This window comes from Sarcophilus harrisii, chromosome 4, assembly GCF_902635505.1.
Source record: "Sarcophilus harrisii chromosome 4, mSarHar1.11, whole genome shotgun sequence".
NCBI lineage: Eukaryota > Metazoa > Chordata > Mammalia > Dasyuromorphia > Dasyuridae > Sarcophilus > Sarcophilus harrisii.
The window spans coordinates 461379343-461395346 of NC_045429.1; the positions used below are offsets into that span (position 1 = coordinate 461379343).

Genomic DNA, 16004 nt, shown 5'->3' on the forward strand with positions numbered 1-16004 from the left:
AAAAAAAAAACAACTCTGCCTTGTATATCTCATTTATGTGAGGTAATCTCCCCCATTCTTTTCCTTTTCTCCTTCTCCTGAGACATCACTCTTCTTTCTGAAATCATCTCACCATGATCATCTCACTCCCATTCTCTCTTCCTACACAGAATCCTGCCAATTACTCTCACAATGAAGCTATTAAATGAAACAGGTGTCATTTCCTCATATACAAAAGTAAACAATTTAGAACTTTTTGAGTTCTTTATGATTTTTAACGTTTACTTTTTCAATTTTTTGTGTCTTATATGAAGTCTTTATCAAAGAAGCGTATTGTAAAATTTTTGATATTACTTCATTGTCTATGGTATTTTTTAAAGCAAAATGTAGTTTCCCTATTATCCTTTTTAATAGGGTCTATTTTTGCTTTGTTTTGTCTGAGATCATGACTATCTCTGCTTTTTTTATTTAGTGATGCACTATAGCACATAATAGATTCTGTCCTAAACTTTTACCTCCATGTGTATCTTTCGGTTTCAACTGTGCATCTTATAAATAACATTTTGTTAGATTCTGGTTTCTACTCCATTCTGTGAAAATCATTTTTGAGAAGCCATTGGGGTTAAGTGACTTACTCAGAGTTATATACACAGAGATAACAGTGTTAAGTATCTGGGACTAGATTTGAATTTAAGTCCCTCTGACTACAGGATTGATGCTCTAACCACCACCACATCTAGTTTCCCTGAAAGTTATTTTTTTTTAATTTCAGTTCTGGTCTTTTCATCAGGAATGGTTGACTCAGTGTTTGTTGCCTTACAACTCCGGGAGAAATGCCAGAAAAGCAGTCTACACAGGGTGTTCATGGATCGGCGTGAGGGCTTTGATACCTTTAGTCACAAGAGCCTGTGGAAAATCAAGGTGAAATTCGATCTCCCAAGGAAGTTCATCCATATGATAGACAAGTGTCATGATGGCCTGCTTCTGAATAGTGGATGGTGCTCTTGAGCTTTCCCGGGCACTAATGGAGTAACCCAGAGCTCTGTGTTTGCTCCCATACTGTTAGCATGATATTTTCAGTGATATTGTCAAATATTTCAATAAGGATGAAAATGGCATCAAGGTCAACTACCACCCTGGCAGTAAATTATATTACCTTGAAACAGCTACAAGCCAAGACTAATGTGGAAAAAGAATTGGTACAGGACCAAAGATGATGACTCAGTGAAACTTCTGAGACTGAGATGCACCAAAATATGGATTGATCTTCTACCACTTTTGCTAATTTTGGTCTGCCAATCAACACCAAAAAAACAGAGGTTGTCTATCAGCCATCGCACCCTCCATCCATACAATTCTCGGTTTTAGCAAATGGAGACATCTTTAATGCTGTGGATAAATTTATTTAACGTGGCAGTATACTTTCCAGGGATGTCCACACAGATGATGAAGCTGATGTACATATTCCCAGAGCTAACTGAGCATTTGGGAGGCTCCAAAAGAAAATGCAGGCAAAAGGAGGTATTAGACTCCACACTAAACTGAAGGTCTACAGAACTGTTCATTGTGGTATGTCCATGAAACCTGGACAGTCTACCAGGGCCATGCCAGAAAATTAAACTGTTTCCCTTTGAATTGCCTTAGGAAGATTCTGAAGATCACCTACCAAGAAAAAGTACCAGACACTGGGTCCTTTCTCCAGCTGAACTGCCAAGCATTCAAACTCAACTGCAGAGAGTTCAACTTTGATGGGCTGCCATGTTGTTTGAGTGTCAAACATACATTTACCTAAAAGACTATTTTATGAAGAACTTGAACAAGGCAGGCACTCACACAAGTCAGAAGTGACACAAGAATACTCTCAAGGTCTCTCTGAAGAACTTTAGGCTTGATCATGAGCCATGGGAGGTGCTGGCATAGGACCGGCCAGTATAGCGTGGTCATGTGAAAGAAGGCATTGTTCCCCCTGAGCCAAGCAGAATCACAGGAGCACAAGGGAAATGAGATGCATGAAGCTCGAGACATCTCCATCCCAAATGTTCACAAGTATTATTTGTACCTGGCCTGTGGCAGAGCTTTCTGAGCTCATATTAGATTGATTAGTCAAATCAAACCCACTGTTTTTCAGCCCCAACATCATGAAACCATCTGTTCTCTTTGAGGACAAAGGAAAAACAACAAAAGTTAGCCTTTGGAGGATGGAGCTGAAGCCAGGTTTTTTCTGGGGTTCAAGTCAAAGTAAGATTCTAATGGGGGTGGGGAGGAGAAAAGGAAGATATGGTAATTATAAACTCCTCAGTACTTCGAGAGGCAGCTGGAGATTAATCCTGCAGCCAAGAGATGGAGGAAAAATTCATCTTTATTTTTCTTCACTCCATAGTTCCTCATCCTAGGATCCAGAAGTCAAGTGAATGCAATTATTCTATATTGTGGGGTACCCAAGAACCTCATCAACTTTGATGTGATAATGTTTTCTGTTGTGGAAAAAGACATTTTGATTTCAAAATATCTTCCTTTTTAACAAACTTTAAGGACTGCTGCCCCACCAATGATGGATCTGTAGGTCAGATAGTCCCCATGACAACAATTCCTTTTCTCTTGTGTTTAGCTTTATCAAAGGCCACATTAAAAACAGAAACTTTTAATAGTAATATTACAAAGGCTTGCCTGGTGGGGAATGTTTTCTGTGTAAAAATGGAATCAACAAGGTTTGTCATGTGTATTGTTGGTTGCAGTAATGATGGTGTGGGTTTGTTTTTTGCTTTTGTTTTTTTTTTTTTAATTTTGGGGCAAGGATGCTTTGGAAAGTTATGGGCCAAGGTGAAGATCACTAATGAATGAGAATCCTTTGTATATGATACAAGACTTGAAATGTTTGGAAATCAGGGCAGATAATAGTTTGTGATTGTTTCCATGTAGGGCATTACTAGGGGTCTTAGACTCTTTTCCACTTACCCACCCCAGGAATCTGATTGAGAACAAGGAGCCAGTTTCATTAAGGGGATCATTTATAGACCAATCACAACATGAGGAGATGGACATATAGCTCACCTGATCAGCCTCCAAGAGAGAGAAAGAACCCTAAGTTTTTGTGAGAAAGAACATAAAATCGGGCTCCAGAACTCACCTCATTGTTTTCCATGCACAGTTTTGCACAGAATGTTCTACTACCTCAATTTGTACTACTTTTACATAAAGCCAGAGAATGCAAAGTTAGCCCATCAAGGAGATTTCTATTGGATTCACATGAGAACTAACTCATAAATGAGCACAAAGTAATTCACCATCTGGCATCTGGTAACACTGAGTCATGGGACTCAGATCCCTGGTCTGTCACTTGCTACCTGTGTGACCTTAAATATGTATTTTAACCTTGCCGGGTCTCTGTTTCCTCCTCTATAAAATTAGACTGGGCAGGAGGCTTCTAAGTTTCCTTCCAGCTCTAGAGATGCATTCTCTGCTTTTGAACTAGAAACTTTACTTCCTCAGGAGTGCCCTTGGAACGCTAAAATTCAAAATTCCCAAGTCAAATGGCCAATAAGGAAACTGAACAAAGTTTTTGTTCTTTGAGCTCAATGGACCCATTAGAGTGGAAATTCTTTAAGAAAAGAACCATGATATTTTTGTCTTTTTATCCCCTACTGCCCAGCACAATGCCTGGCACACAGTAGTTGCCCAATAAAAGCTGCTTGAACTGAAATGAAGAAAAGTGTATCCAAATTTTCCACTGCCCCTTGAACATTCTGTCCAATGATGGGGAGGATTTTGCCAGGTGTTTCCCATTTTTACAGTAGTTGAAATGATTTCATGATGAGTGTTAGGTATCTAGGTTCTATCTTAGTTGCTAAAAATCTTGATTTGGGGGACTTTCCCCATGCCATGTTGGCAGAACCAGAAGATATTCCTTGTGCAAACAATGGCTTTGTCCAATCACCTTCCACCGTTGACAGCATAGGTTTCCATGTTCTTTTCCCATTTATGTTTATCTGCTTAAATCTGGGAGAGGAAATGAAAAGAACTGGGATAAGATCTCAGGCGCAAGAAGAATTCATTTCACTCGAATAAAAGAAGGCTCCTACAGCTTATGTCATTTTCCTTATCCTTTTTTGCTGATTCTTTGTCTTCCTGATTCTAGTAGAATTCTTTGCTTCCAAGGAATGAACAGGAAATAATCATGAGGATGACCTACATCTCTATATAAGTAAAAAAAGTGTAATATAAAAGAAAAATGGGGAATCTCCAGGATCCAGAATGACTGATTATAGAAATAGAGATTTGTGCACAGGGAGAAGTGTTTTGTTTTTAATTACAGCACTATTTGCATATCCATTGAAAAGCTTCAGAAACTCCAGTTCCAGAAAAACAATTGTTATTAAAGCATGTGCACACACACACACACACACACACACACACACACAAACACACACACACACAAATTAGTCCCAAGGAGGATGGTGTGATTTGACCTCAGAGCTTGAGGTAAACTGAGTTCTGGGAGAATAGACGGCAGTAGGAAATCCTGTGGTACCAGACTCTTCCTTCTGATGGCTTGGCTGGTTGGGGAAAAAAAAAAAAAAGAATTAGACCAAAATAGCCCCTTGTCCAGATGCAGATGGTCCAGCCCCACCCTGCTCCCACTTTTGCATCAACAAATTTTACCTAGACTGATCCTTAAATGACAGACCCATGAATCTATCCCTGAGCTCACACTCATTAGCTTGAGCCCCAGAGATGTCAAACCAAATATCCAAGGCAAGACAAAGAGAGATCTTCTGCTTGCAGCTAATGGGACGATGTTACCAGAGAAAGCGAGCCCACTTGGGCCTTGTTTCACTTGGGCCTTCTCTGCTAAGACAAATGCTCTCCAAACTGGAAAGGACAGAAGAAACATTTGGGGGAAATGAAACCCAAGAAAGGTCAGGAGACAGGAAGAAAGAGCCGAGCTTATTTCCACTTGTGCTTTCTTTCACATGGGCCTTCTCTGCTAAGATGAACACTTTCCAAACTGGAAAGGAAAGAAGAAATATTTAGAGGAAATGAAACCCAAGTAAAGTCAGGAGATAGGAAGAAAGAGCTAAATTTATTTAAATAAGGTCAAATCATTGGGCCTTCCGAATCAAGATACATAGGAAAATTAAAGAGCGGATTTAGAAGCTTAGAAGAAATCTTTGTGTTACTGTGGAGTTGAAAAAGGTGCTCATGTGGCAGCCAAAGGGAAATATTCTGAAAGTCCTGGATCAGTGAGCTGGGCACTAATGTCCTGCAAGGCTGCACCACATTTGCCCTCAGTTTCCTCCTCTGTAAGTGAGGGATTCGCTTGGATGACCTCTAAGAGGTTGCCCCTTTTCCAACAATCCCTAAATATTTATTATTCATGATGAGGACTCTATGTCATGGAGAAAGCGTTCCGATATGGGGCCTGTATCTGGTATAAAACAGGTGGCACAAACCATTTTAGGAACAGCTCCACACAAAGGGGTGAGAAGCAGAGGATCTTTGCCCCGTGGCAGGGGCAGCAAAGGCTCCCTTCCGAAGCCCATGGGGCCCCGATGGTAACCATGAGAGGGAGTCGGCCTGGCCATTGAATGGCAGCAGGAGAGAGAGAAGGGCCAGGGAGGCAGGGTGGAGGCTAAACAACAGGTAGAAAGGTGAGATTAGGAAAAAAATGACTTGGATTACATTGTATCGGGAACAGAACAAGGGCTTCCAGTCAGAGTGTGGGGAAAAGAGCCAGGGGTGTCCCAGTGGAAAGCTGATGATGAACTACCCATGAAATGTTACTTCAGAAGTGAGAGTCTTGCCATGAACAGGTGACGTGGCGTCCGAGGAGCTGCCTTGTGGCTCGGGAGGCCTAGGATGAATCTCCTGGCACTAATGAGCGGAGGACATCCCTCTGGCAGGGAGCTTTCTCACGGCCCCCTCAGCCCCGGCCAGAAGCCCAGGGCCGGGAATCAAGGAACATCAGCCCCCGGCACAGACCCACTCTCACATCCGTATGTAGTGGGGGGAAGCGCCCCCCACCGCTTGGCAGCTGCCTTCCGAGCCTCCTGGAGCCATGTTTTAAATGTTGGCATATATATTGAGCACTGTATGCATCTACATGGTGTGGGTATATCCTATGTGTGCATGTATATATAGGTATATACTTATATCATGTCTAGTGTGCATATGTGTGTGTGTCTTGTGTATGTATGTGCATTGTATATATGGTGTGTGTGCGTGCATTGTGTCATATGTGTAAGCATGTCGTGTCTATGTGTGTTGTATTTATTGTGTGTGTGTGTGTACTGTATATTGTACATATGCGTTCTATGTATGGTGTGTGTACATGTGTGCGATGTCTATGTGTCTTGCATGTATTGTGTAGTGTCCACATGCATGTATTATATGTATGCTGTGCACGTGTGGTGTGTGCTGTGTTGCACATGTATGTGTGTGTGTATGTGTATGTATGTACACAGCCTGAGTTGAACGCACCAGGCGGCAGCCACTGGGCAGCCACGGGTGGCCCCCGTCCCGGCACCGGCTCCCAGAACCCACCTCCCTGCCCCGGTTCCGGGAAAAGCTCACAAAGTCGTCCCGCTGGTTGCTTCCCCCTTTCCTCCTACCTTGCTGTGGACACCGTGACTGGGAACCGGCCGATGCTCGGGCTGCCCTAACGCTGACGCGTGGGAGAAGGGAGGGCACGAGGGATGGGCGGGGAGACTCCAGCTGCGCCCCAGCCTGGCTTCCCTCCCAGGGGCCGAGCGGCCGAGTCTGTCTGGGTGAGATGGTGAGGCTTCTGCCGGTGTCCTGCTGGCCCCGAGGCGGGCTCCCGGAGGCGCCCGAGGACACGGGTCCCCTTCCCCGCTGGGATATTCCGGAGAGGGGAGAGAGCATTGGCTCAGCCACGGGGGAGAAGCAGAGGAGCTTGGGATACCCTGGAGCATCCCCTGCCTCTGGCCACTGGCGCCCCGACCCGAGGCAGTCTGGCGATGGAGGCTGGGTCCTGCCACTCCCGCCAGGGGCGCCCCACAATGTCCCTGAGCTGCCCCGCCCAAGGGCCCCCCGGCACGGTCGGTCCCTTCCACCAAAGGCCGCTCAGGCTGGGCCGAGAACCCTCCTTGCTTGCCATAAATATCCGGGCCCGAGGCCGGCGGTTGCTGCTGGGTTGGCCAATAGGAAGAACAGGCCCTGGGCAGCTGATGACCCTGCGGAGGACCGGCCTGTTGGCCAAAGCACGGCGACATCATCCCCTGGGCCTGCTGTGGGTCGGGAATCCCCCTGCCTCGCGTGCCCCCTGGAGGGAAGTCAGCCCACCCTGAAGAAACCCACAGGCCAGGCCCGTGGCTTCCAAGGGGGTATGTTTGGAATTGTGGGTCCACCTCCATGGGCTCTCCCAGGGTCAGAGAGCCCACCCCACTTCTGGGCTTGGTACCCTGGGGTGGTCCCTGAGGGACGGAGATCCCTGCAGGCTCTGGATCCAGCCACTGGGTATCGAGTGCCCGTGGCCCGAGCTGACCCGACTGGGTGGAGACGCCACACCCAGAGGTGGGCCGCGCCACCTTCTCCAAAGCAAGCGTGCACATGGGGGGCCACGCCGCCGCGGAGCTGGCTAAGCTGGTTTCCCGGGGAAGACAACTGGTCTGCTGCAAGGAAACAGGGTTTTGTTGGCTGGATGCTGCTTGTATCTCAGGGGTAATCATGGCATTTGGGCACGTTCCAAAGGTCAAAGGACCCTCGTGGCTCTGCCCATCGATCTGCTGGGGTAAATCAGGTAACATGTCCTGCAATCCCGGTGATAAATGGACAAGTGGATCAGGACCCATGGAAGGCCAGTGGTGTTCCCAAGAATGGCCCGCATCCTTCTCGTTGGGGGAATTCATACGTAAGCACTGAAATGGGTTCATTGGAGGGGTTTGATGCGAGGGCCCCCGCAGCGGAGCCTGGTGCCTCAGGGACGGCAAGGATGTCGTGCTGTCCAGTGGTGGAAGGTCCCCATACTTCCTGCTCCCTGGCAAGAGTCCCACCTCGTCCCTGCAGGAGGGCACTCCTGGCTGCAGTCTTCCCTGGGGACTTGGGGACGCCATTGGGTTCACCAGAAACACGCTTTCCTCCCACTTCTGTGATCCCAGGGCGTCGCCATCCGGGTTCTGACTGGCTTTGAAGATATCACTCTCAGACTCATTTCTCTCAAATAACGTCTCAATGACAGTCAACAGGGAATCCGTCTTGTCTTTTATGATCTTCCCATTTTTGTCATTAGCCCCCCATCCCCTAGAGGCTTGCACGTCATCTGAAAAGGAGGAGGAGGATGCAGGGACAGTCCTCAAAACGTACGCAGATTCGTCTTGCTGCATCATGGCTCCCAGGAGGGAATTGGGGTCAACGGCGCCAGGGTCAAGAAAAGCTTCTTTCTTTACCTTGAGTCCCTTCTTGGGAGGGAGGGAGCTGAGAAAGCCCGAAAGGTTGTTCTCATACAGGACGGCTTCCCCCGTGGCAAAGTTAAAAGGCAGCTGGGACGTGGCCCTCTTGTGCAAATGTTCTTCCCCTTCTTCGTTGCTGAAGTGGTGCAAAAGCAGGAGAAATCACAGGGTTAGAAGCCAGGTCCTCACCAGCTACATACAAAAAAGACATTTTCTCCTCCCTACTTTTTTTTTTTTTTGCAGTTGGCATTTCAACAGCCCATCGAGCTGCAATCTTTTGCCCAAATGAACATTATTTTTGGTCTTATTTTGCCATTTTAATGGACGTTTAGTGAACATGGGAACTGCCATGTACAAGCTCTGAAAGTGAGTGCTTTCCAACAGAAACCTCCATTTCAATCCCTGGGACAAAATCACGTTTGCTTTGAGGGCAAAAGGGATGGGATCATCTCAGGCCATCGTCCTGTGCTAGCCTGCTGACTGATCAGGGACAATCTTCCCTGCCTCTGCCCTACTGCTCTTCCCCACCCCGTTTCACCAACTCCATGAACTCGGGCTCATGGCTCCCATCCCCTTCCCCAGTTCTCTCCTTACTGTGGATGCCCCTCTTTGCTCTCCTGGACAGAAGTGGAACTCAGCAAGAAAGATGTGGGCAGCCTCTGTGCATCAGGGTGGTTACATCACCTGAAGAACAGGGGCTGCGGTGCCGTGGGGAAATGGGGAAATGCTGCTTTTGCTAATGGTGAAGGAGAGAAAAACTACTTGATCCTTATTTTTCCCCTGAGAAGAAGCTGCTGCTACTCTTTGAGATTCAGGACTTTTTGTCTCTGTATTCCCAACCTCCGGCACAGAGAAAGTGCTTGGTTAAGGCTTACAGACTGATCTAGTAGTTGATTGTCCGAACTCATAGACTATAAGCTCCCCAAAGGTAACCATGATGCCATTTTGGCTCTGTGTCTCCATGCTTAGCAAAGCTAATACACCCATAACAGGTGGCTAATGGCCACTTATTCAGAAGGTCCTGATAGGATGTGCCTGCAGGACATCATGGTGCAGGACTTAGAAAAAGTGTTGACACATTTCAAGAGGCAGCCGCCACACTCGGTAATGAAGGCGTTTGCTAAATGCCTCTTGACTAACTGTTCTGTTATCCCAGGACTGTAATTCCCTCCAAGGCCAATTCTCTGAGTCTCAGGAATTCTCTAAGATTAGCTCCTGTCTCCCTGACAGGCTGTGGCTCCCTCTCAGCGGAGAGAGCATTATCCAAGGTATTACATGTGTACCTCTTAACTCTTCTTGGTCACCAAAGCACAAGCTCCACCATTCCTAACTATCCACTTCATGCTTGGGAAGAGGGACTAAGACAAAGATTGTCAGGCAAACCGTGGCTCCTACTGATGATGAGCTTAGGAGCGCCATAGCTGCTCCTGGGTGTGAGGATTTTCCTTTCTAAGGAGAATCCCAGTGTCTTGTTAGAAAAATAGTGACCTGGAAGACCTGTCTTGGAAACCAGAACTCTCCCTAAGGATTACTGGGCAATCCCTCCGTCTCCTGGAGCCTCAGTCTCATTCTGTGGGCACTGCAGAGACATGAGGAAAATCGATACCATTGCTTACTAATCCAGCATCGTGACCCCTTTGGGCATTGTGGGAAGGTGCTGTTTGGGCTGAGACCAAACAGAACCGGTATCTCACAAAAGCTGCACTCACGAAAGCACCCTCTGCCGAGCGATGATACAGTCTGGCTGGCCTCCTTTGTACACGAGCCTGGCATTGGACTGGACCCAGAGCCAGCCCGCCTTCTTGGTCAGTAGCCTGAAGATGGTCATTCCGCTCTCGCCCATCTTCATCACTGTGGGGCAAGGAGAGATGAAGAAGCACTCCTTAGTAAACTCAGCAAGTCAGCAGGTTTGACAGACGGCCAACTTGGGTTTGACAACCAACAAGTCAAATCAGCAAATCCCTAGCAAACAATTGCCAGGTTCCAGACACAGTGCTAGGCACTAGGGATACGAGGAAAGGCAAAAACACGGTCACTGCCCTCGGAGATCTCACATCCTGATTGGGATAAACAGTATTCCAACAACCAAGGCATACAAAATAAATGCAGGGTTAACTGAAGGTAATCTAAGAGGGAAGGCCCTATTCCCAGGAGTCAGTGAGGGTGACCTCTAGGAATTACAAACATTTACAGGAGTTTCTGGCTTGTTATATTCTTATCCTTCAATTTTCAGTAAAAAGTAAAAAAAAACCATTAAAATTATGGCACATATATGAATATATACACATATGTGCATAGGATATATCTATGTACATGTGTATACATATGTACATGTATAGAAATTCTATGATCTATCTACTTTTGCAAAAGTCTTCCTTTAGTGGGGCAAGTCAGTGCATTGTTTTGGGGTCGGGGCATCTCAGTTTAATTTCTAGGTGAAATTTACTGCCTGGATGACTTTAGGAAAAGTCACTTTATATTCTAGAATTCAGTTTCCTCATCTATAAAATGGAGGGCTGGATCAGCTAACTTCTAGTTTGTTCAAAGTCTGTAAGATTATGAAATAAAGACCTCCTCATGGTCTGGAAGTGGCCCTTGGTCCTCAAAGATGCTATCAGCAGAATGAATGCTCTAGTGCTTTCTACAGAGCACGGATAGATCAGACAGCCAATCAATAAACATGTAACTATAGTCCAGAGACTATGCTGTGTGCCTGGAATATTTTTTAAGACAAGAATAATAGTTGCTGTCAAGGAGTTCACATTCTAATATGAGACCTCTACCCAATGAGGTACATTCAAGATAAATACAGACTAGAGGAAGGTCACCTTAGAGAGGAAGGTGCTAGAGGCTGAAGGAACTGGGAAAGGCTCCTGTCAAAGCTGAGACCTGAACTTAAAGCAGGAAGAAATCAGGATTCTGCTACATGGAAGTAAGGGGAAAGAGTTTCTCAAGTATGGGAGAAACTCAATTTTTTATGTATATTTTTCCAGATGAGAGACCCAAATTAAAGGCAGAAAGATGAGCTGACTCCTCACAGGGGAGGAACAGCAAACAGGCAGTCTGGCTGACCTGGAGAACATGTGTAAGAAAGTTAGGAAAAGGAGGGATGCATGTTGTGGAGGACTTTCAATGTGGGACAGAGGCGTGACTGTCTGATCCTAAAGCAAAAGGGAATCATTGGAGCTTATTAAATGGGAGAGACTGGCGCGGTCAGAACTGTGCTTCGGAAACTCGCTTTGGCAATTTTAAGGAGCTGGGTTATAACAGAGAAACTGAGGTAGACAGATTACTCAACTTGTGATATTGTAGATGAGAAGTGGGGAGGTCTTACTCTGGGAAGGTGACTATGGGAGGGAGCAAGAAGGGACTGATTTGAAAGTTCTTGAAGAGGTAGAGCCTGAGTGACTGGGAGGGAGGACAGTGCTTTCCAACACAGCCACGGGGAAGTCCGGAAGAAAGGAAGGTTTGCAAGAAAAGATGGGGGGCTCGGTTTTGAATGTGTTAAGATGTTTATGAGACATGTAATAGAATAAGAGTTGGATCTCAGGAGAAAGACTGGTCATACTGGATATCTTTACCTATATTCATAAATATGGAGCTGTATGTATGTTTCTATACAATATAAATATATTATAAATTATATGTGGAGGTCTCCTACACACACACACACACACACACACACACACACACACACACAAAATTGGTATATCATGTTGGTTTCGTTAAACTACCAAGGTAGGAAGTGAATTTTTAAAAGGCCCAGTCCCATATTTTAAGGTGTGCCCTGAGTGTTAAAATCCCTGTGAATAGAAGAGCAGTGTCTCTAGAAAATCCTGAACCCCTGCCCTGCCACCACACTCTACGGATAACCCAGTGACATGCCCTAAGTCAGACCCGAGCATGTGGCTTTGCCATCAGGAGACACCTAGGTAGATGAAAATGACCCCATGGACTTGAACTTGAACCTGTTTCATATCCATTCAGACTTAGGTGACTGAGTAGCCTTGTACTATTAGGGTTGAAGGGCCACTCCATCAAAGAGAGCACCCCCCAAGGACAACTGCAAATTGTGGAGCTCTCCATGGTTCTGTAGTGACCTCTGCTTTAGATAACAATGAATTGGATTAGGGCTTCCTAACATTCATTCTTTGTCAGTCTCCTTTGCTGGTCTAATTTTTTTTTTAATACATACAATAAAACACATAGGAAAACAATGGAAAGTAATTATAGTGTGTGTTTGTGTGTGTGTGTGTGTCTGTGTGTGTCTGTGTGTGTGTGTGTTTTAAATTCACAGATCTCAGATTAAGAACCTCCTCTTTAGCCTGAGAATTGGAAGGATCCCATGCTGATCCTTCAGTCATATTTTCATTGCTTGGCTTGATGGTCTAGCTTATCTGATCTCACTTTATGCCTTTCCACTCAGTGTCTCTTATGCTTGCAATGCTCATTTTTGTAGGAGACTACATTCCCTGGCTTCCCAAAACTCAACTCAAACACCACCCTCTGAAGGAGATCTTTCCTACCCCCTTTCTCACCCCCCACTAGTGGCTTTCTGGGAAATTACCTTCTATATATGTCATATATGGTTGATGACATATTGTCTGCCACATGATAATGTGAGTTTCTTGAGGACAAGGACTGTTTTTGCTTCCTTTTATTCCCAAACAATGCACAATTCCTAACATATAATAGGTGCTTTATACATGCTTGTTGACCAGTATCTCCAATAGCAGTTGAGTTTTTCTGGCCTCCATAGGTCAGAGTTCAACCTCAATGTGAAATCTTGGTGCTTGTTGCCTGAACTCTTCCACCTTTATAAATTCACTCTATCTCAGTGTATGGGTGATCTCACAATGGAAGGAACTAGAAAAAAATATTATGTAATTTGGAGGAACGTACAGACGGCCAGAAAACTTACTTCTTACATGTTTTTCAGCACAATACATCATGTCTGCTGCATGGATAAATTGGTATCCAGAGCCTCTCATGCAGAGTTCAGTTTCTGTGTAACCCAGAAGCACCTTCCCTCTGAGAAGAAAAGAATGTCAGGGATTCAAACTCAACATGTCATATGACCCCGAATGAAAAACTCTGGCCAAATATGGCCACCTTTCACCAAAATATTCATCTATTTAAGTATCCTTGTTATTTGCCACTGCTTCTACCAACTATCTTCCTATCCTATGTTCAAGAGCTGGGGAAAGGGGAACATAAGAGCTCAGGCCATCATGTGATGGATTTTTACCAGAGGAAGACATTGGAAATTAAGGAAGTTGCCTTTAAATCCATCCACCTGATAAGTGAGAAAGTGAAGAATTGAACAATCAAGTAATACTCCTATGCTTAACTATCTTTAGACATTTTCTGAAAGACTTGGAGCAATAAGGCAATTTTTAACAGGGCTATTTCCACCGTGGGCAAATCTGACATTTTCTATGAAGACCACATTCTCTGTTATTATTCATGAAGTGTCAAGAGACTCCAAGGAAGGTCACAACAACATTGAGTGTGTGGTGTTTTTGTGGGAGGACATGGACAAGAGCAGCGTAGGATGGGCAGGACAATCTGTATTTTTAAAGGGAACATCTAAATCATCAAGATTTCAGAATCATCACATCAAAGAGTCAGAGAATTTCTGAGTGTGAAGGGACCTCAAACACCTAAGAGTCAAAAAAGAAAAGATGTTCCCACTCTGACAACCTCAAAGACCCCGATGAAATCTGCTCACTCCTTCCTGAGGTAGCCCATTTTATGCTGGCATAACTGAGCTGTTAGAAAATGGTTCCTTATGCCATGTCTAAACCGGACTCTTCAGATTCCACCATTGCTCTGATCTGCTTTATGGGAAGTTGAAAGTTGACGTGACACATTGCGATTTGCAAGGGATTAAAATACTTAGAAATTTCACCCAATAGATGTCATGAATTAGCTATTAGATCAGCTGGTTTATTTTTAACTAAATCAAGTTAAGGCTTCTCACCATCACACTGGATATTTAGGGTTGACTTTAGATGGCTAATGATTTTAACTCAGATGACATCATGGGTAGAGAGGCAATAGGAAGCAAACATTTTATACTTTTAATCACTAAGACTTTTTTTTTCCTGCTCACTTTATCATTGAATATGTGACCAGAGTCAGCTTGCACCTTAACTGTGCCCTAACTCAGCTTGGGACAACTATTAACGGTCCTCAGGAAGATATCTCATTACCTGAAGCTTTGACTTTCAGGCACAACACTGGCATCCATCATACCTAGCATCACAAGCCATTGGTGTGAAGTCCAGCTTATGTTTGGTCTGAAAAATATATATCTTTGTTCGGAGTTCCAAGATGGAGAGAGGCTGAAGAGGCACTGCTATAGCGAACAGGGCCAGCTGGGGCGGCATGAGGGATCCATCTTCGGCTTTTTTATTCTGCCCATAGAGGAATTTCAGGCGACCATGGAAATCCAAAGCCTGGGAAGAGGATAATACACAACAGAGACAGAAAGAAATGCTTTGAGGGGATAAATGAATCACTGAACTTTAGAGGTCTGTTCCCATCACATTAGACCTCATTCTTTCTTCTCTGGGAGAAGTTTTGTGGCCATATGAAGGGAGGGGAAATATGAAGCTCCCTCAGGTTTTCCCTTGTTCTCTGCTCTAACTCTGCTCTCTCTCTACTAAGTGCAATAGGAACATTCAGTACATAGCAATAGAATGTAAGCTCTTTGAGGGCAACGACTTTTTCATGTTTAAGGGTATTCTAGGCTTTCAGCACAATATCTGACACTTAATAAATGCTTCTTGGGTGGAATTATAAGCAGAATTCAGCTACACTTACTAATAATGAATCAGGCTTAGGCAATTATGACCATTCTCTTCTGTTCCTGAGATCTTCCAGAAAGCAAAGGAAACACTTAGTTCATTAGGTATTAAGACTTTCATCTTCTGGCTACTCTGTTCAACTGGAACAAAACTGCATCATCTGCATATTTCTAGGAATGTCTGCAAGTAAATGGCAAGATCAAATTAATGAAATCCACTTCCTGTCTCCTATGGGCTTCCAGTGAAGCAGAGAATTTACATGTTTAGTCATTTTTTCAGTCATATCTGCCTCTTCATGGTCCCATTTGGGGTTTTTCTTGACAAAAATGCCGGAGTAGTTTGCCACTTCCTTCTTCAATTCATCTTACAGCTGAGGAAACTGAGGTAAACAAGGTTAAGTGACTTGTTCAGGCTCACAAAGCTAAATGCTGAATGCCTGAATCCAGATCTGAAATCAGGAACATGAGTCTTCCTCTCTCCAGGCCCAACATTTTATATGCTGCAGCACTTATCCGTTCCATCTACATGAGGGGAGACAAATGAGCCCATGGTATACCTGCTGAGTGGGCATCCTGTCTAGCTCAAGAAACAACCAATCACTAAGCATTTATTAAATGCCTACTACTTGCCAAAGATTGTATTAATTACTAGGAATACCAAGATTTAATTAAGATGTTCTTGTGGCTCAGTAACAGCAATATTGTAATGATGATCAACCATGAAAGACTTAGCTACTCTGATCAAGACAATGATCCAAGGCCAGTCCAAAGAACCCATTGTGAAAGAGATTGTTCACCTCTAGAGAGAG

General features: G+C 44.6%; 1 protein-coding gene across 1 annotated transcript in view; it reads right to left on the minus strand.

Moving 5' to 3' along the window:
- Window positions 1–3635: 3635 nt before the first annotated feature.
- Window positions 3636–16004, minus strand: part of LOC100916736 — a 71594-nt gene continuing 59225 nt past the window's right edge. The window contains exons 7-11 of the mRNA XM_031968261.1: window positions 14643–14845; window positions 13306–13415; window positions 10094–10235; window positions 6588–8520; window positions 3636–4532 (exon numbers count right to left, since the gene is read on the minus strand). Coding sequence (XP_031824121.1) covers window positions 4416–4532; window positions 6588–8520; window positions 10094–10235; window positions 13306–13415; window positions 14643–14845 — 2505 coding nt within the window. The 3' untranslated portion in view covers window positions 3636–4415. The remainder of the gene's footprint in view (window positions 4533–6587; window positions 8521–10093; window positions 10236–13305; window positions 13416–14642; window positions 14846–16004) is intronic.